Source organism: Drosophila santomea, chromosome X (genome assembly GCF_016746245.2).
Source record: "Drosophila santomea strain STO CAGO 1482 chromosome X, Prin_Dsan_1.1, whole genome shotgun sequence".
Taxonomy (NCBI): domain Eukaryota; kingdom Metazoa; phylum Arthropoda; class Insecta; order Diptera; family Drosophilidae; genus Drosophila; species Drosophila santomea.
Window position 1 is genome coordinate 15,411,980 of NC_053021.2, and position 20,153 is coordinate 15,432,132.

Sequence of the window (20,153 nt, forward strand, 5' to 3'; positions counted from 1 at the left end):
GAAGTTGATCGACAAAGCCGCGTTTATGCCTCCGCTTTGAACAGGTTTTCGTGTAAAGCATTTCGCATAAACGCAGCGGCAGAGACGATGGCAGAGCGGCGGCAGAGAGCACGGACGTCGCCGGCAAAATGGAACGCCGAGGGTGCCAGAGAGATACAGATACTTTCGGGCAGTGAGTGCGGGCGAGATAGAGCGACAACTCCTGTTCCCGGTTCGTCGTCGTTTGTCATTCCCATATTCGCTTCTCGTATTCCCATTCCCATTCGCATTCGCAATCCCAATTCCCAATTCTCGTCACACGAGTTAGCAGCACATCGCACAGCTGCAACGCTCAGCTCCGCTCCGATCCTTTTTCTTTTTTGTTGTGCTTTCTGTGGCGTGCTCATTTGGAGAACAGAGTTACCCCCTTTTCATTTGTCGGTTGTCAACGACGCCCCTGCAGGCAGAAAGCAGAAGCAGAGACTGAAACAGCAGAGGAAGAAGAAGAAGAAGCACAGCACGGGCACAGCACGAAGCACACAGCACAAGCACAGAGGCGAAGCGAAGCAAAGCAGAGGTAACACAGAAAAACAGCAAAGCATTGGAGTAGTTGTTTGGATGTGGACGGAAAGGAAGACTGGCGGCGACTAACTAAAAGGTATTTGTTGTTCACCCACTCATCTGTGTGCGTGCAGTGCGCTAGTGAAAAGCTGTTCTCAGCGTTTGCCAAAAAGACAAGAGGTACGAAAAAAGAACAAACAAACAACAACAACGAAAAAATAGTAGCATTCGTTTATTTAATGCTCGCGTTCGTATTTTTTCGAAAACCTAGATGAAAAAGAAATTTTCTGCTGCTGCTGCTGTTGCCTCAGTATATAAGTGTGTGTTTTAGTCGGTGTGTGTGTGTGGTGTGTGCGTGTTTTTGCCTGTGTATGAGCGGCCTCTCTCTTTGGGTGTGCGAGAGCGAGTGTGCTGGTTGTGTGTGCGTGTGTGTGTTTGTCCGTCCGTGTGCCTGTCAGTTTGCCTGTATGAGTGCATGGCGGACTAAAAAGAACCCGACGACGGCACTGTAAAAATTCGATTTGTGTGTTGTGCACACGGCGGAGGAAGCGAGCAGATTTTTGGCAAATAGTGAGCGATTATCGGATTGAGTAAATACAACAAACAACAGAGACACAGCCGCAGCAGCAGCAGCATTAACAGTAATCAATCGAAGTACCGCCCGATGCCACCGATCCCCCTTGCATATGTAATCGTAACTGTAAACCTAATTGTGTGCCTCTTTTCTTCTCTTTTCTTCCACTCTCCTTTGCTTTGCTGCTTCTTCGTGCTCCCTCTCTCGCACTCGCTGTCTCTCACGTACTCTCTTCTTCCTTGCCGGGAACTCTCAACGCACGAATAGCAGTACATTGACAGGAGCAGCTCGGAACGGACAGGATAAAGCAGGAGATTAAACCGTCAGCAATAGATTGATTTGGCGTACATATAGTAGCTTACACCTAAGTAAATATATATATATATATATACATATATATATATATACATATATATATATATACATATATATATATAGCCAGTCAGCCAGCCGGGCACTTGCGGATCAGCCAACGTCCTGGGCCCCAAGAAGATAGATCCCACGATACGGAGATACATCGATAGCACCAATCATTAGCAGGCGACAACGACAAATCCGCATCCGCAGAAGATGTCCAACGGCAAGGCGACGGTCTCGTTCTTCGAGAACGGGAGCACCACACAGTTCGAGTATTGCTACCAGCTCTATCCCCAGGTTCTTAAGCTAAAGGCTGAGAAACGCTGCAAGAAGCCGCAGGAGCTGATCCGCTTGGATCAGTGGTATCAGAATGAACTGCCCAAATTGATTAAGGCACGCGGCAAGGATGCGCATATGGTATACGATGAACTCGTCCAGTCGATGAAGTGGAAGCAGTCGCGCGGCAAATTCTATCCGCAGCTATCCTACCTGGTCAAGGTCAACACACCGCGCGCCGTCATCCAGGAGACAAAGAAGGCCTTCCGCAAGCTGCCCAATCTAGAGCAGGCGATCACAGCTTTATCGAACCTCAAGGGCGTCGGCACCACAATGGCCAGTGCACTGCTGGCGGCCGCCGCTCCCGATTCGGCACCATTCATGGCCGACGAGTGCCTGATGGCCATACCAGAGATCGAGGGCATCGATTACACCACCAAGGAGTACCTCAACTTCGTCAATCACATCCAGTCCACCGTGGAGCGCCTCAATGCGGAGGTGGGCGGGGATACGCCGCACTGGTCGCCGCATCGCGTGGAGCTGGCCCTCTGGTCTCACTATGTGGCCAACGATCTCAGTCCCGAGATGCTCGATGATATGCCGCCGCCGGGATCCGGCGCCTCCGCCACTGGCACCGGTTCACTCAGCACAAACGGCAGCAGCAGCAAGGTGCTTGATGGCGACGATACCAACGACGGTGTGGGTGTCGATTTGGACGACGAAAGCCAGGGAGCAGGTAAGCAGTGAAAATGATCCGGCAGCTGCGGCTAGAGTGTTCACACGAGCAACACCAGACTCAAACGAGTAATCTTTTCCAGAAACCTTGTGTTATGAAATGTCATGTTATGAAAAGTTATGTTATTAGTATTGCAGTAGTAGATGAATTATCAGTCAAATTTATAATATATTCGTTGAAAGCATTTACGATTGAGAACATATCAGTTTAAGAGCAAGAATTGTAAAGTTAATAATGAGCAACTACAGTAAAATAGGTAATATCCGCACCGCAGATAGCAAACACAAGGTTTCTTTTTTCAATTATTCTGGTCGCAGTTCGCCGAGTTAACAAATTGTCCATTGATGCCTAACCCAATGCTTTCTATCCCCAGGCGGTCGCAACACTGCTACAGAATCGGAGACAGAGAACGAGAACACCAACCCGGCTGCGCTGACGCCTCTACAGTCGGGCGAAGCCAAGAACAACGCAGCTGCCGTAGGCGCCGCCCTGCAGGACGGTGACTCAAACTTCGTGTCGAACGATTCCACCTCCCAGGAGCCGATCATCGATGACAACGATGGCACCACACAGACAACGGCCACCACCTCCACAGAGGACGGCGAGCCCATAGCCCTGGGCATTGGCATTGGCTTGGGTGGCACACCGCTCGCCTCGGACTCCGAAAGTAATCAGGAGGCGCCGCCCAAGACCAACAGCCTGACCATCCTGACTCCGACACAGCACTCGACCCAGAATCAGACGCAGGCGCCGAGCCAGCCCCACAAAACTAATAATTCGATCACCAACAACGGTCAGGCGGCTCCATCGGCAGAAGAGGAAGCGGTTACAGCAGAACCGCAGCCAGCCAGCAAAGCGACTGCAGCACCAGCCAATGGAAACGGAAACGGGAACGGCGTCCTGGGCGACGAGGATGAGGATGAGGCGGAGGACGAGGAGGAAGATGAGCTGGACGAGGAGGAGGATAATGAGGCGGAGCTAGAGGCTGACGAGAGCAATAGCAGCAACGGCATTGTGAGGGACAGTAAACTGCAGCAGCTGGCGGCGAAGAAGGTGGCGGATGCGGTTTCGCCGGTAGCGTCAGCGGATGCAGATTCGGCGCCAGCTATTGGCCAGAAGCGTACGGCCCTGCACTGCGATATGGAGCTGAATAACGCCGGCGGAGTTGGTGTGGGCGTGGGGGAGAAGTCACCGGAGCTAAAGAAACTGCGCAGCGAATGAGGCGGAGGTGAGGATACGAAATACGGATACGGATGCAGATCAGAAACGGGGATCGGTTCGGTTCGGTTCGGTTCGGCTCGTCTCGGCACGGTTCGGTTCGTTTCGCCGCGTATCTGGTGGAAAGACATATGTATGTAGTGCAGTTGAGTCGACATAGAGACATAGAGCAACATTACCTACACTTTACCACAACAACATTCAAGAAATTCTACTATTAAGCAACTAATTATACATACATATAATATATTATATATATATACAACATATAACGAGAAGCGAACACCCAACACACTCCACTCTCATACACACAACACGACACCACATACACACACACACACACACACAATCCGACATATAACATAAACATAACCGATCAGATCAGAGCGGAATATAAGATCCCGATGCAGAAGGCAGTAAGCAGTACCACAAACAACATTTCAATAGCATAGGAAGCGCGCCAAGATGAAGAATCTGAAGAATCCGATTAAGAATCCGAAGAACAAACAGCAGAAGCAGCAGCAGCAAAAGAGAGTTCAGAATGCAGCGTTAACGTAATATAACTGAAACGAAAAGCAAATGCATACATGAATAGTAACTACAAAACAAGATCAGATGGAAATCGATATTTTTACACAGTCAAAAGGAACATTTAAATATAAAGAAATTTACAAATGCCGCAGTTGCCCACTACATACAAAAAACAAAAAAAAAAATGAGAAAATAAAAAACGAAACAAAACAAAATGATTAAGATGGAAACAACAATAATTATAATAAAACAGAAACGTAATTTATATACATAGGTATTTAAATTTAATAATAAATCAAAACTTGTCGCATAAACCAAGCCCCACCACCACCTCAACCCCCTCGACCTACGACCCGCAGCTACTCGCGCTCTCTCTATCTCTCTCACTCAAAAAACACGCCGCACACACAATACACCCCCTCTTCACACACACACCAACCCACACACACACACATATAAAAACACAAACACTCGGAAGAAACAAAACTCATTTCAACACTAAGAAATTTTTGTGGTCGTAATTATAATAATATAATTTATATTTTATGTGTACAACTTTTTTTTTAACTTTACATATACTGAATTTTTTATAATTTATACGATAATCATTTTTCATTTGATTTCCACAAAAAAAAAAGAAGAAACAAAAGCATAAGAAGCCCGCATCTTGATTGCACCCGGCGCAGGTCGTCCGATCTCCGGGTGGTCTGGGTTGCCGGTAACGGGTGGTTCCCCCGTTATCCACGACCCATACAACTCGCAGATCGGTCGGAACTTTGAAAATAACAACACATCTGAAAATTATAATCATTTTTATTATTAGTAGCATAAGTCCAAATAAAATGTGAAATATTAAGAGAACACGGCATAAAACTGAAAACATCCACAAAGCATCTTCAATTGTTTTATCACTTCAATAGTTTTTTGTTTTTAATTTGACGTTTTGAATAAGCGTTACGTTAAGAGCCGTTGGAACTCGTTATCGTCATGGTCATCGACTTATCGATAGTAAGGTTGTCAATTGTCCGAATATGGCAGCGCTTTTCTAGTCGTGGGTATGTATATATATATTCCGATTACTGCATATCGATAACATTGTGTGTTGACAACACAGCTCTAGTGCTAATCAAAAGAAAACACAGAACAGGACGGAAACATATAGAATAATTTCGCACCTAATTTGACTTGCCACGACTACCTGGCCAGCCCGATCAGCGATATCCACTTGCGCCTCCTCCTCCAGTCAGAAACAACTCGCATTGCAGCTGGCCACCATACATCATATAGCATATATACAATATCTATAAATCAAAGCGGAACCCTATACCCGTCGACCATGTCATTGGACCGCCTTGGTCGCTGGCCGGATCGGAGTTAATTGGGACTATGTGCCGGAATTGAAACAGCTCCGCATCAAAGTCCACATAGAGCGCATTCCCAAGTCCGCCCCCCCCCCGTTCGGTGCCCCGTTCCTTGATCCCCTGGCAGATCGATTGTGGTCCCGGCGAGCGGTGGGCAGTATCCATAGGAGGAGGAGCAGTGGAAACGCCGCCATGCTGCTGGTGCGTCAGCTATTCGGGGCTTCGGCCAACTCGTGGGCCCGTGCCCTTATCATATTCGTCCTGGCCTGGATCGGATTGGTCTACGTGTTTGTGGTCAAGCTGACCAATACACAGGGGCAGCAGGCGGCCGGGGAGAGTGAGCTGAACGCCCGCCGCATCTCACAGGCGCTTCAGATGCTGGAGCACACACGTCAGCGCAACGAGGAGCTTAAACAGCTCATCGACGAGCTGATGAGGTAGGTGGCTGACACAGCTGGCTGGAGCTGGGCATACAGCCGGGGGCAACAGAATATCATTGTTCGCAATCCCCTGCATTGAAATCCCGTTTTAGTTTTGCTAAATAATTGTTTTCTGGGCTCTGAAGCACTTGTATAAAGTTTTAAATGCCGCAACAGCTGTGATATCAAAGAGATTAACATCAATCAATAACCAGTTCGCGTTTTATATGGAAATAAAGAAGCTTCAAGCGTAGTTCTACCATGTATAGTTTCCTGAAACATTGTAGCATTGCCAGGTACACTGTTGCGATCATCATTTTTTCTGATTTGTTAGCAGCGTGGCTAATTATGCATGGCACGTAGGCGGAATTACATGCGATAAGCTGCTTTGCTAACCTAAACCCCCATCTCTTTGTTTTCAGTGACCAACTGGACAAGCAGAGCGCACTGAAACTGGTGCAAAGGCTGGAGAACGATGCGCTGAATCCAAAGCTAGCGCCCGAGGTCGGCGGCCCGGAACCAGAATCCATGTTCGAGTCGGCGCCCGCTGATCTGCGCGGTTGGAATAATGTGGCCGAGGGAGCGCCCAATGATCTGGAGGCAGGTGTCAACGATCATGGCGAGTTTGAGCCCAGCCTGGAGTACGAGTTCACGCGCCGACGCATCCAGACAAACATTGCTGAGATCTGGAACTTCTTCAGCAGCGAACTGGGCAAAGTGCGCAAAGCCGTGGCCGCCGGCCATGCGAGTGCCGATCTGGAGGAGTCCATCAACCAGGTGCTGCTGCAGGGCGCCGAGCACAAGCGTTCTCTGCTGAGCGATATGGAGCGAATGCGTCAGTCCGATGGCTACGAAGCCTGGCGGCACAAGGAGGCGCGTGAACTGAGCGATTTGGTACAGCGGCGCCTGCACCACCTACAGAATCCCAGTGACTGTCAGAATGCGCGCAAGCTGGTCTGCAAGCTCAACAAGGTGCGTTGTATAGATTTCCTCCCATTTCTCGAGCTAATCTTTTTGTTACCATTAAGCCAATTCACTTGTCAGTGCGATAGATATGTTTAAATTCCTAGAAAATGGTTTCCTTGGCTTATACCAACAAGGAAATCATTTAATCTGCTTGTTATTAGTTATGCACATGCACATGCTTTAATCGACGACTCTATCTAATTCCAGGGTTGTGGCTACGGCTGCCAACTGCACCATGTGGTGTATTGCTTTATAGTGGCCTATGCCACCGAGCGGACGCTCATCTTGAAATCCCGCGGATGGCGGTATCACAAGGGCGGCTGGGAGGAGGTCTTCCAGCCGGTGTCCAACAGCTGCCATGATGCGGGCACCGCCAACACATACAATTGGCCGGGCAAGCCGAACACCCAGGTGCTGGTGTTGCCCATCATTGACTCGCTGATGCCGAGACCGCCGTACCTGCCGCTCGCCGTTCCCGAGGATCTGGCGCCGAGACTCAAGCGTCTGCATGGAGACCCCATCGTTTGGTGGGTGGGTCAGTTCCTTAAGTATTTGCTTCGACCGCAACCAACGACGCGGGATTTCCTTACCGCTGGCATGCGGAATTTGGGATGGGAGCGTCCCATCGTTGGGTAAGTGCACTAAGACTTTTCCTTCTCTTGAAGAAATTAAATATTCGGTGTCTTTTTCGTATAGCGTTCATGTCCGTCGCACGGACAAAGTGGGCACAGAGGCGGCCTGCCACAGTGTGGAGGAGTACATGACCTATGTGGAGGACTACTACCGCACGCTGGAGGTGAATGGCAGCACGGTGGCTCGCCGCATTTTCCTCGCGTCGGATGATGCTCAGGTTATTGAAGAGGCTCGCAGGAAGTACCCACAGTACCAGATCATTGGTGATCCGGAGGTGGCGCGCATGGCGTCCGTTTCCACACGATACACGGATACGGCCCTGAACGGGATCATTTTGGACATCCACCTGCTCTCCATGTCCGATCATCTGGTGTGCACTTTCTCGTCGCAAGTGTGTCGCGTGGCCTACGAGATAATGCAGACGATGTATCCGGATGCAGCGCATCGGTTCAAGTCGCTGGACGACATATACTACTACGGAGGTCAGAATGCGCACAATCGTCGCGTCGTTATCGCCCACAAGCCACGTACGCACGAGGATCTACAGTTGCGTGTTGGTGACCTAGTCTCAGTGGCTGGTAACCATTGGGATGGCAACTCCAAGGGCAAGAACACACGCACCAATCAGGGCGGCCTATTTCCCTCCTTTAAAGTGGAGGAGAAGGTGGACACCGCCAAGCTGCCTCTCTATGCGGGCATTTAGTTCGCTGCTCACAGCACTCCTTTCTCGGCCATGTTGTTGATTGATCTGTAAATCTTATCTGCCGCATTCCACCTGGAATTTCCATGGTGCAGTTCGCATCGGCTCGTATCAGCATCACCAGAATCTATCGAATGTCCAGAATCTCAAATGAAATCTCGCTCTTTCTGTACTTGTCACTTGTCCATCAATACTTTGTGACTTTTTCTTTCTTGTTCACGTTTACGAACTTTTACGCTCTGATAGCGATTCCAATTCTGAATATTATTTTAATTCTGCATTTGTACAAGTCTTTTAATAAAATGTAAGCCGAAAGCCGAAGAAATTATGTTGACAAGAATATACATAAATATATTTATATATATATAAATAAATTATATATAGAAGTGCATGTAGTTTCACTAAGCGCAATATAGTCTATCACCTGTAAAATAGTTGAATAAAAAAAAAACAAAGAAAACACAAAGGACGCAAAACAAAACTAAATCTGATAAATTCAAGCGTCAAAGTAAAAGAAATAAATAGTAATGTTTTAAAAAGAAACAATTGTCTATTGCTTTTATTTTCGATCTGAGCTTGTTGTTAACATTTCGCATTTTGTTGTTCGTTTAAGCCATTAATGCCATTACACCAATTACATTGGCCTGTGGGTTGAAAGGCTTTTCAACCTGAGAATGAGAATGAGAATGATACTACCGATCATTCATCAATATTATATATCCAACGAGTATTGAAGGACCAGTTTGTTATGATGGCTTTGCGGCGGTTCAAGAACCCCGTGGCGCCGGTGAAAGTGCAAATTGAAGATGCGTGCCCTCGGGATGATGAGTCAAGTGGCGGTAAACCCGTTGCAGCTCCACTGCGCAAACCCCGCAGGAATTCCAAAACACCAAAACAAGAAAATTCCCCACAAAACCCAAAAATCAAAAAAATAAAAGGTGGCAAACCAAAACGGGTGCCGAAAAACCGAAAAAAATGAGAAACGTGATAAGCTTCTACAGCGTCGATTAAAAAAATAATAAAAAAAAGAATAATAACAATAAACATATATGTGTGTGTGTGCTTGTGCATAAATAAATGAAAGGCGTCTCTGTGTGCGTGGGCAATTGTAATTAAGTACTCAATGAACCGCAGGGAAGTGAAAATAAAAAAAAACGATTACAAATATTCAGAAAAAAAAACGAAAAGAAAAAAGCAGCCAAACAGGCAGCTAAACCGGCAGCCGGGTAATCGGAAAAAGGAGCTCCGTTCGTTGGACAAGGTCAAGTCGGTGTCGTCGATGTCGTCGGCAGCTGGAGCGGAGCGGATAAGCCGCCTCATTCCGGGGGCTTTGGCTTTCGGTTTTCGCCTTCTGATAACCGACGCCCCCGGGCTGCGTATAAAACATTGCCATTGGCATCCAAACAGCAGCACTTGCGCACCAGCATCCCAGTTGATAACATCGCTCGATCCAGAGTTCCACCAGAGATTACCAGTGATCCAGTCCAGCCAGTGTATCAAGCAGAATGTCGCACTTTACCTCCGCCGTTGCCGCACTCCTCCTCCTCAGCCTGCTCGTCATCCTTGGCGGCCAAGGTGCCCAGGCGGCCGTTGCCAAAGTCAAGCTGAGCAATTCAGGTGAGCTAGTGCCCACATCCGGCATCCGGCATCCAACGTACTCCCATGCCATGTAATAACCTTATGCTTCATCCGCTTGCAGCGCATCCCGGCAAGTGTGTGCTGGACACGCACACGATCCTGTCGCCGGGACAGACGGGACTGGCGCCGAATCTGCAGTGTGTGAGGGCCGAGTGCCATGCGGATGGCGTGGTGACCTTCAAGACCTGTGATGCAGTTGCTCCGCCGCCCGGCTGCAAGCAGCGCGACTTTGTGAACATCAATCGCGATTTTCCCGAGTGCTGCGAGCGCAAATACAATTGCGAGAAGCACATCTAAAGCTAATTAATTCAATCCTACTAATCCTACAATTGCTCACCTTTGCAATGGTATTGTTTTTAACATCGATCCTCGATTTTTTTTGTTTGTTTTTTTTTTTTATTTATTGTGTATACTACAACATAACAATTAAAATGTAAACGCTTAGCAATACAATTAAATAATTTAATAGAATCATTAACAGAAAATACATATGCATGTACGCTTGCTTGTGTGGGCTTAGTTGGGTTTTTGGAGGATGGAGGATGGTGAGACAAGGTTTGGATCTACCTAGCTACCTATCTCATCTATATCCGATATCCACTATCCAATATCCAATATCCGATTCGGCTCGTTCTGGCGTCGGGTTATATGGTACACCACCACTGGGCATGGTTATGATATATGGCCCGATTCGACGCTACACTACTAACTGATTACACTAGATGGCTGGCGCAAAGGACATAATAATATGAAATACAATTTAAAAAAAAAAGGTATTTAAACAAAATCACAAGGACGAAGAAGGCAGAGAGGTAATGTTACTAGTTGGCTCTCCGTCCAGAACGAGGCGAATCCGAATGGTTAGATTGCATCCTTTTTGGTGTGTCTCTATCTCTTTCTTCCATTGCAATTGCAATTTCCTGTTTTTCATAGTAACTTTTGCTAATTCGTTTCTTGGTTGCTTGCTAGCTTGGGTTTCGCTTATTTTTTCTGCTGTTTTGCTGTGAGTGTGGGTGTTCTTTGTGGGTGTTTTTTGTGTGTGTGTTTTTTTTGTGTGTGCTTATGTAGCTCAGCGACCACGCCCCGCCGCCCGACCGCCTCCTATCGGCTGAGATTGTTGATGTAGAGCGCGTGCAGCTCGGTGCGCGGAGTATTCTCGAAGAGGGCGGCCCGGTTCTGGCCCTCGCCCTTCTTAACCCAATGTCCGTAGACACGGAAGGCACAGCCATCGATGACCTGCAAGAAAGTAGAATGAGTACATACATATATTCCAGATCGCTTTATCGCGATTTGAGTAACACTCACCTTGCGCAGAACCTTGACGCGATACGGATCCCGGATGGCCTCCTCAACGTGAAGCGGCTCGGCGGTGAAGCGCAGGCGCCGTATCCGGATGACGGCCCGTATCACGAGTATGGCGAATTGGAACTTTTTGCGCGCGTTGAAGCGACTCTGTTTGCGCAGCTAAACGTGAGAGAGAGGACAAAGGGGATACGGATTAAACCAACTGGATACACGGCAATGCGGCATTGATCTCTTTATTCTTTTGGCTTTGTGTTTGGGTTAGAGGTGCACACGCCATGGGTTAAATCAGCGGGGTGGGTTAAAGGGTGTTAGGTTACGGTTTCGGTTAGTTCGTCTCGTGGTTAGCAATTGGATTTTAGCCTAATGGTTAATGGTTAACTTCTCGGACAAACGAAGAAGAACAATACGGATCGGGAACAGCGATATGTTTCGAGTGTTTTGGTCCCAGTGTTAGTCCACATTTGGGTGTTATTGTTAGTGGAGTGAGTACAACATTTGGGTCAGTGTTTCGATGGATGAGCGTTAGTGATTCGGGTTGGCATTAGTTACATTCATTTTGAAGTGTTTAGATGGGTTAAGCAGACGCGGTAAACAGAGGACAACGAAGCCATCACCGAAAGCCATTAGCCAAAGGTCATGGGTCATGGATCAGGGGTCAGATGTCAGAGGTTAGGGCATTGGGTTAGCGGGGTCAATTACAGTGAGAGAAACACATTTTGAGGTGAACCACAACATTGACGCTATTTACGTATTACCATTCAACATATATATATATATTCACATGTGTGGCATTATGCAAATCGAACGAATATACATACATAGACGATTTGAGTGTGTTTTAGGTGTGCGGAGTGGGCGTGGTTGTATGGATAAAATACTATGTATATGCAAATCTATCTCACTTTGACTTGGTTTACTCACAAGGGAGTCTCCACAACACCGACTTATAGACACACATCTTATAAGGGCGTTGAGACTCTGACAATATAGAGAACATGACACACAAACAAAACGTGTTTAACATCATCAACAGAGGAGAAATTAAACAAAATAATTTGTCAGTGAATCGATTTTGGCGTTATTTCATAATTGATAATTGATTATAAATGGGCAGTATATGCACACAAACGAATATTAAATCCGAATATATTAGCCAAATAAAGCTGTAGAAACCATAGACTTTTGATTAGAAATTAGAAATTTAGCAGCAATGGTTAATAACGATCGAAAAGTACCATAGTTTTTTCTTTGCGTGTATATACACAATGGGGGGATGTTAATGGGGGATTAATTATAATTAAGACTAACATGCTAGTTAGCTTATCAAACTATCCTGACTTCCTCCACAAGACACAGAGACAAATGAGAGACACCGAGAGGATTAGTGATCTATGTATATACGATCTATAGATAGTATATATATACTATGTATTTACTATAGGCTAACGCTACACAGAGGTATAAACGGCGGAAGCAAGTCAACTACTACATACAGTTCTTGTAAATATCATCCAGTTCACCCGAGAGATATGTACTAGAGAAAGGTGCATATAATACAAACATAGTGTTTACTCGCTATGATATGACTAAGTGTCAGCTATAAGAGAATACAATAATAGTAATAGTAATAGTAATAGTATAATGCAGAGGTAGAGGTACTTTCAAAATCTTATGCTAAATAGTAGACGGGTGGTAGTAGATGGGTGGATTTTTGGATAGAAAGCAGCGGCTGATCGAGCGATCGGTAGATATTAACATACGATCCATCGACAGATCGAACATCATTTAGAAAGAGACAGTGAGTGAGTGGGAGTGAGAGGGGTGATGGGTGAATGATGATACTTTGGAGGTGAAAATCGAGTGCAGCTTGTCTCTGATGATTTATGGAGTGGAGTGGACTGATTCGAATCAACTAAAAGCACTAGAAATTAATCGGTAGTGGTACGTGTGGCAACTAAATATTAGGCATAGCCCGCGCGGCTGTCAAAAAACGTTAGCAAAAACGAAAAATTCCATACAAAACTGACTGATATAGTGATTTAACATATATAGTAATCAAAAGTTGATTTCATTATTGAGATACTTTTAAATTTACAGCAAGTAGAAAGCAAACAACAAAGTGCTTGAACGAAAATGAACACAAGTTCTCATTTAAATATAAAAAAGGGTAACAAAATATATGTAAATTATAAAGATTTAAAAAGAAAATGCAATAAACTCAGGCAACTCGATTGGAATTGTGGTGCACACTCGTCCAGGTCTGTGGTATGCAATTTAACGTTTCCCTAGCGATTCCTGCCACCGCCTGTTGGGCCATTCGTGAATGGGTAAGGAGTAAGCGAGATCAAAGAGTATTAATGGAAAACCTGCCTGCACTGTAGGAGGTGCATACACCGATTGCTTGCCATCGCCACCGGGCTGCAATTGTGGATGTTGCAACTGCAACTGCACCGGCATCGGCATCGGCACCGGCAGTTGCGTCGTCTGTTGCTGCTGCTGATACTGCTGCTGCTGCTGCTGCGTCTGATGCTGTTGCGGCTGCTGCTGATAGTAGACCGTCGCCGTGAGCGTTTTGTGTGAGGAGGCGGATGCCAAGGAGCTAGATGCCATTGCCAAGTTTGTGGCGGCGTTGGCGTTGCTGTTGGCATTGGTGGCGTAGGTGGAGGTGGATGCGTTGGATGACATGGCATGGGCATGGCAGGTGGCGGATGCACTGGCAGCTGCATCGTCCAGCGGCCCATCGCGCATTCGATTCGACGAGTAGGAGCTCTGTGGCGCACAGTACAGATAATTGGGGGCGCCACTGCCACTGCCACCGCCACTGCAACTGTTTAGCTGCCCAAAGCGGTACGATGACGCCTCGTTATTGAACAGGTACCTGCTGCTCGAGTGGGCGGCCGCGATGGGCGGGGCCGTGTGTCGGCGGTCACCCATTAACACCTGATCCCGTCGACACCGCGAGTGGCAAACAAAAAACCGAGGACGAATGCGGAGGCGGAGGAAGGATGAGATTGGTGGGCAGGAGGGTGGTCAGAGGTAGCAGCAGCAGAGTGGGCGCGGAAGAAATTAAAATTGGTATATCAGTCATGGGGATTAAATCAAAAGTTGGGGTGCATCAGGGCGTTCTTATACGTATAATACCTAAAGTGAACTCAACTTACACTCTACATACATCCTAGTGGCCTAATATATGTACCTTCGTTTTTCATACTTATATGCACCTTGATTCAATGCCTTTGAATTTTACTCTATTCTATTATTTTACTTTGTGAATTTTTCAAGATATGGGAGTACAAATCCTCAAATCTCACTGCCTTTTTCTCCTTCTTCTCGCTGACTAAAATGGTTAATGCACGCTTGCATGCAGTGACTCAAAATAGGGATTGGGGTTTTTCCTTGGAGGTTGGGATAAGGGAAACCCTGCTGGATTTGTTGATTGGTTGGCATGCAGACACAGTTATTAACTTAACAGATTATGATTCAAATGGCGAGCGCTGAGCTGCAGACGTGTGTTATCGTTTTTAGTTATCGGGGCAATCGTTTGATTTGTACAAAAAACACACAAAATCGACAACAACATCGAACACAACAAGAAATGGGATTAGAGGAGGGTTTTTTGTTATCATCATGGGGCATCGATCAGTCGACAAGCAAATCAAATCAGATGCAAACAAAAACGAAGCAGATCAGGTACGTTTTAGTTTTAGTTTTAGTTGTCGTTCCGTTTTGTTTATCGCTGAATATTGTCGAATAAAAGTTATTATGCTTGGCCCAGATGACCTGAACGGTATTTAAGTAAGTAAATGTGTATAGTATACAATTGATATGCACTATGATGTACAGTTTAGCTGGGTTATATTAGATCGGCACAGAACGAAACAGAACAGAATGCAACGGAACACAGACACGAATGCTGGGCCGGCAGGGTTTGCATACATATATGGTCATGAGTTGGGTCTGCCGGCCCGATTGTTTGATTATCGGTATTATCGTTATTATCGGGATCATCGTTATTACAGCGATTGCGATTGCGATTACGATTACGGCTCCGATATTAAATGGACACGGAGACACACAGCACAGAGAGATTAAGAGAGAGCTTGGGTTAGTCCGGGAACGGTTCGTTACCAGTGCGATCTCAGTGATGCGACTCATTCGTCGGGACTTGGTCGACAGGCTGCGCTTGAGGCCATCAATGTTTTGCTCGAACAGCTATCGATAGTAGTGGTGTGTGTTCGTTATCGTTCGTTTGGGTTCGTTTAAAATTAATTGCATTCGATTTGATATATAGTTTATATGTAAGGAAAAGAAGAGAGAAAATGTTTGGTATAATAAAAGTAGTAATCATAAAAATAAAAAGTTAACAAAACGCGAAGTGCTGCTTAAGAGGGCCCGAAGGGTTTCTTTTTTTTTTTTTTTGTGAGGGGGGATCCAAACTAATGACAGATCCTGTCAGGCCATATATCTGACAATTGGACTAAACTACGGGTGGTTAGGCTGCTATCCTAACCGAATCATAAATCATAATCGTAATTTTTAGGAGGTAACAGTAAGAAGAAGCAGTTAATAGGCTGTTGTGAGTGGTTTGTGAGTCACAGGTGTGTTCTTTCCATCAGAGTGTGTGTTCTTAGGTGTACATTGTGTTTTTAGGAACATTTGCAGGGCCAGGTGTTTGGTTGGGTGGGTTGGTTGTGTAGAAGATCCCCTCCACAGGTTAAGCCCATCAACTAGAGATCTAGTATCTATGTACATGAACAGGAACCTGGTAAACTATATAGACTGCTGCCCGAACACAAAAGGCGACTCGAAGGCGGACCTCATTCTTGGCGACTAATTGAACTAATTTAACTGATTTTCCTCTTGTACAGGTGGTTGTTGTAGTAGTGGTGGTGGTGGTGTTGGTAATTGGAGCCCGGCGGCTGCCAACTATTCCGGCACTTACCATTTGGTTGAAGAATGGATGTCTTAATACTTCCTTGACGGTGATACGTTGCGCAGGATCAACGACTAGACATTTGCGTATCAGATCCTTGGGATCCTCTGCAATCAATCGTGATAAATGAGCATACGTTTGGCATGTGTATATCATTGGACCAACCTGAAATATCAGCCCACTCCGGCGAGGTGAAGCTGTACTTGCCCTCCATGATATTCCGCAGCATGACCATCTGCTTGCGGTGCCAGAAAGGTGGACAACCGACGAGCAGCGTGAACATAATCACGCCACAGGCCCATCTGCAAAACAACAAAACGAAATCGAAATCGAAAGAGAAAAAGAAATGGGTAAAAGGTGTCAATTTTTCCTATTTTAAATTTCTGCTGAAACCAAGTAACGTAGATATCAGTGGGAAACGTTCAACAACCGAAAAATACAAAAAGCCCTGCGTTTTGCTGAACCGAAGAAAAATAGACGTCGGCATCGGAACTACTCAGATTTCTGCTTGTGTGAGTCATTTATTAAAATGCACACCTAAAGATCAAAACAAATCGCCTCACGCGAATAACACTAGTAAAATCAATGTATAAACAACTATCAGCAAATTTGCGTCTATAAAAATAAAGAAGTGAAAAATGGGTCTAATATCGATGGGAGCATTTAGACCTTTCTTTTATATTTATGTAAGCAAAAAAGTTAATAATAACACTTGTTATTACCATAAGCAATTTTGTAATTCGAGCAGAAAATTCGTATTACAATATATCTGATACTTTTTCTGCTTAAATTACTTCTTCGAATTACTCGAGCCAAAAAGGGTGTAATGTATTAATAAATGGCTAGCTTGTTCGTTCTTACATGTCCACTTCCTGCGAGTAGCCGGGGGATCCTTCGAACATGTTGCACTTGAGCGTTTCGGGCGCCAAATATCCCGGCGTTCCGCACAGATCTAATGGGGGGAAAGTACATAGTTAAGCTTAGCAAAGAAAGATTGAAACTGGATAATAGTTACCTGTAAGTTTCTCGCCCTCTTGCAGCTGCCTGGCGAAGCCAAAGTCCGTGATCTTTACGTTGTGGTTCTCGTCCAGCAAAATGTTCTCGGGCTTCAGATCCCGATGGACAATGTTCTTGGCGTGTATGTACTCGACGCCCTCGAAGATCTGTCGCATAATGGTGCGCGTCTTCTTCTCGGAGAGCGTCACCACAGAGGTCAGATAGTCGAAGAGCTCGCCTTTGGGGCACAGCTCGAACACGAGGAAAACAAATGCATCTGACTCAAACACATCCTGCAGATCAACTGTGCACGACAATGTAGATGGTTAGTGGTGTTATTGTGTACATGTGAGTGCTATGTGAAACTAACTTATGTAGGGATGTCCCATAACCTGGCGCAGTATTGAGATTTCTTGTCTGGTTGCCTCCAGCATGTGATATGGATTCGTCTCGCCCGCCTCTGTGGTGGCACCCAAGTCGATTATCTTGGCGGCGAACTCCTTGCCCGTCTCCTTTTCGATGCATCGCCTCACGGTCGAACTGATGCCCCTGTAAGACAAACATGGGATGTAGATAAACAATTCTGCTTTTGCTGCACTTGACATTGCCATGATCGGGAATTTATCTAATCTCTAATCACTAGAATTGTAATATGTAATTAGCCCTTGTTTTCGCTTAGTCTCCTGCTATTTGCCTAGCAAATTGTGATCTTTGGTGAGGCTTGAGTGAGCGGAGAAGTGGACGGCAGACAGGCGCCGCTTGAAAAGCAGCCCATGCCATTGCTCCATGCAAAGAGTGGAAGGTTTATGAGGCTGAATCACTTGGCACCATTTAGCCAAACTGCATTGGTGCAGATCTAGCAGTAAGAGGTTGGGATGTTTTGGATGTTGTAGTGATTTCTGATGAAACGAGTATCAATAGTTCTATGATCTATAGGATTTTTAAGTGGCAGAAATAACTAAGCCATGAATATCAAATAATTTAAGTGAAAATAGAGAGGAACATATTTCAATAGTTAAGTTCTAATGATTTTTCAAGTATTAGATAAGGGGTTTGAGGTGCCGCCAAATGCCTATCGATTATTGATTCTCACCTGCCCAGAATCTCCTTGGGCTCATATTTGGCATAGAAGCCCTTGGCCGCATCCTTGTCGGGCAGCAGGTCATCCTCCTCGTCCTTGGCCATTAGATCTAGTGAAATCTTGCCGGCTGCCGAAACGGCAGGTTGGAATCTGTTTAGCGGGCGAGTGGGGGAAGCAATTGGTTAGTGAAGGATTACATGATGATGGCAGTGATCATGATCATGATCGCAATCAAGATCAGTTAGTTACTCTGTCGGGCTGCGTGCTAATGAAGATGATGGTGATGGGATGCGGTGGCGGTAGCGGTAGCGGTGGTGGCGGCGGACACGGACGCGGAGGAGGAGAAGGAGGAGGGGGCGGTGATTTCTGGTGGTGTTCTGTTGATGAGGTTGATGCGATCGTTTAAGGCGTTGCTATTTTTATAACGACAATGTGGAAACGAACGGACGTGCGACACGAGTGGAATCTCTGTCTCGGTGACTGCGACTGAGACTGCGACTCTCCGACTTTGCCGACTTTGGGACTTTGCCGACAATCAGACTTGCCGACAGTCGACTTTCCGACTTTCCGACTCTGCCGACTTTCGTTCTTTTCTTTTCGTTTCTTCAGTCGCTTCAGTTCGTAACGTAACGTTTCAGTTCGTTTCGTTTCAGTTTAGTTCAGTTCGGTTCAGTTCGGTCTTTCCTTTTAATTACCAAGCCTCTGCTAACTGCGCTGCCGACTGCGCTGCTCCGATTTTCGATTCCCGGATTCGGATTCGATTGAAAGTGGGATCCTCTCCTGTCGCTCTCCCTCTCTGTTGCTCTCTATTGCTCTCTCGCTCAGCTGTTGGCGGCTGATTTAATTAATAACGACGAATGCCAACTGCAAAAGCACAGATCGATTTGAATAACAGGCAAAAATTAAATCAAAAATAATAGAATTAAAATTTATTATTACACAAGTGTGTGTGCGTGTGTGTCTGTTGTGAATGATTACACAACTACAACGCTTTGTTTTGTTTGCATTTCAAAAGGGTGCATTATCATTGCTGCTGCTGCTGCTGCTGTTACTGTTGTTGTTGTTTAGCCTCCTTATCACTGATACTGTTTCTCTGCTTCTTACTGCTGTTGCTGATTTCTTGCAGTTGTTTTGCTTGCACGCACACACACACACACACAGGCTCGCATGCACCGACTATGTGCAGCAGGTTTCTGTTCCTTTTGTTTTTGTTTTTGCTCTGCTCTCGTTTCTCCCATCCTCCTTTGCAATCACACACACTCGCGTACACAGACGCCGCACAGCACACATATACACACACACACACGCACCATCGTGGACATCCAACTAAGCGGGTACATTTCAATGTCAACTAAGGTTAAAAGTAGTACGCTTTTTGGCGGAGTTGGCGCACGCACCGCCAGTGAAACACATACACGTGTGGCCGCTCGGCTCTCTAATCGCTGGCAACGACGTCTCGTGCATAACTCCACGCCAAATATATATTTATCGGATTAAATTGCAAATGCAACAATAAAACCCTGTATTTTTGACACAATCACAAAACTGGAGGTGGCACTAGCCTCGATACCAACGCGATACTATCGAGTATTCACGAAAATCGACAGCATCGATAGCTCGTCGATGCCTATCGATTATGCATTGTTAGCAAAGACACGTTCCTGATCAGGGGTGCGATTAGCAAAGACACCCACGCACTTAGCAAAGACTTACACCTGTTAGCGAAGACACGATAGCAAACACTTGCTCCCTGCTAAAAGCAACTTTAAATTTAAAAAATACGTTTCTAAGTAATAATTTGATATTTTCAGCGAAATATAGTTGTTCGTATACAGTAAGCCAATTGATAGATTTTAAGCAATTATTCAATGATAGCTTTTGAAAGTAAC

At 45.8% G+C, this 20,153-nt stretch overlaps 4 protein-coding genes across 17 annotated transcripts; 3 read left to right on the forward strand and 1 right to left on the reverse strand.

Moving 5' to 3' along the window:
* Window positions 1-206: 206 nt before the first annotated feature.
* LOC120455073 (protein bfr2) lies at window positions 207-4,829 on the forward strand. Of its 5 annotated transcripts, none has more exons than XM_039640924.2 (3): window positions 207-720; window positions 1,382-2,483; window positions 2,857-4,829. In XM_039640924.2, the coding sequence occupies exons 2-3, from the start codon at window positions 1,685-1,687 to the stop codon at window positions 3,702-3,704; spliced, it is 1,647 nt and encodes a 548-aa protein (XP_039496858.1). In that variant the 5' UTR covers window positions 207-720; window positions 1,382-1,684; the 3' UTR covers window positions 3,705-4,829. The 5 variants fall into 5 exon arrangements, with proteins under 5 accessions (XP_039496858.1, XP_039496859.1, XP_039496860.1 ...); XM_039640925.2 differs by having other exon boundaries at window positions 1,385-2,483; XM_039640926.2 differs by having other exon boundaries at window positions 207-637.
* Window positions 4,830-5,332: 503 nt separating this feature from the next.
* Window positions 5,333-8,854, forward strand: LOC120455072 (alpha-(1,6)-fucosyltransferase). The gene is made up of 4 exons (XM_039640923.2): window positions 5,333-6,030; window positions 6,435-6,984; window positions 7,186-7,610; window positions 7,675-8,854. Exons 1-4 carry the CDS (start codon window positions 5,786-5,788, stop codon window positions 8,312-8,314), a joined length of 1,860 nt encoding a protein of 619 aa, XP_039496857.1. The 5' UTR covers window positions 5,333-5,785; the 3' UTR covers window positions 8,315-8,854.
* Window positions 8,855-9,711: 857 nt separating this feature from the next.
* LOC120455342 lies at window positions 9,712-11,012 on the forward strand. The gene is made up of 2 exons (XM_039641432.2): window positions 9,712-9,928; window positions 10,011-11,012. Exons 1-2 carry the CDS (start codon window positions 9,817-9,819, stop codon window positions 10,244-10,246), a joined length of 348 nt encoding a protein of 115 aa, XP_039497366.1. The 5' UTR covers window positions 9,712-9,816; the 3' UTR covers window positions 10,247-11,012.
* Window positions 10,986-19,835, reverse strand: LOC120455340 (phosphorylase b kinase gamma catalytic chain, skeletal muscle/heart isoform). 10 transcript variants are annotated; one of them, XM_039641422.2, is made up of 11 exons: window positions 19,680-19,835; window positions 18,960-19,128; window positions 18,277-18,414; window positions 17,554-17,732; window positions 17,203-17,487; window positions 17,049-17,139; window positions 16,353-16,489; window positions 16,197-16,294; window positions 13,625-14,194; window positions 11,255-11,413; window positions 10,986-11,185 (listed from the first exon to the last, which is right to left on the reverse strand). In XM_039641422.2, exons 3-11 carry the CDS (start codon window positions 18,366-18,368, stop codon window positions 11,051-11,053), a joined length of 1,746 nt encoding a protein of 581 aa, XP_039497356.1. In that variant the 5' UTR covers window positions 18,369-18,414; window positions 18,960-19,128; window positions 19,680-19,835; the 3' UTR covers window positions 10,986-11,050. The 10 variants fall into 10 exon arrangements, with proteins under 10 accessions (XP_039497356.1, XP_039497357.1, XP_039497364.1 ...); XM_039641423.2 differs by having other exon boundaries at window positions 18,949-19,128; XM_039641430.2 differs by lacking the exon at window positions 13,625-14,194 and adding an exon at window positions 15,383-15,466 and having other exon boundaries at window positions 19,680-19,834.
* Window positions 19,836-20,153: the final 318 nt, after the last annotated feature.

Excerpts from the sequence above, each read along its gene's own strand:
- LOC120455340 (XM_039641422.2), bottom strand. The coding sequence starts at position 18,368 with ATGGCCAAGGACGAGGAGGATGACCTGCTGCCCGACAAGGATGCGGCC. Across the intron at positions 16,295-16,352 it reads GGAGTGGGCTGATATTTCAG|AGGATCCCAAGGATCTGATA; the intron begins GTTGGTCCAATG and ends GATTGATTGCAG. Across the intron at positions 11,414-13,624 it reads ATGCACCTCCTACAGTGCAG|CTGCGCAAACAGAGTCGCTT; the intron begins GCAGGTTTTCCA and ends TCTCACGTTTAG.
- LOC120455073 (XM_039640924.2), top strand. The coding sequence starts at position 1,685 with ATGTCCAACGGCAAGGCGACGGTCTCGTTCTTCGAGAACGGGAGCACC. Across the intron at positions 2,484-2,856 it reads CGACGAAAGCCAGGGAGCAG|GCGGTCGCAACACTGCTACA; the intron begins GTAAGCAGTGAA and ends TTCTATCCCCAG.
- LOC120455072 (XM_039640923.2), top strand. The coding sequence starts at position 5,786 with ATGCTGCTGGTGCGTCAGCTATTCGGGGCTTCGGCCAACTCGTGGGCC. Across the intron at positions 6,985-7,185 it reads TGGTCTGCAAGCTCAACAAG|GGTTGTGGCTACGGCTGCCA; the intron begins GTGCGTTGTATA and ends ATCTAATTCCAG. Across the intron at positions 7,611-7,674 it reads TGGGAGCGTCCCATCGTTGG|CGTTCATGTCCGTCGCACGG; the intron begins GTAAGTGCACTA and ends TTTTTCGTATAG.
- LOC120455342 (XM_039641432.2), top strand. The coding sequence starts at position 9,817 with ATGTCGCACTTTACCTCCGCCGTTGCCGCACTCCTCCTCCTCAGCCTG. Across the intron at positions 9,929-10,010 it reads AGTCAAGCTGAGCAATTCAG|CGCATCCCGGCAAGTGTGTG; the intron begins GTGAGCTAGTGC and ends ATCCGCTTGCAG.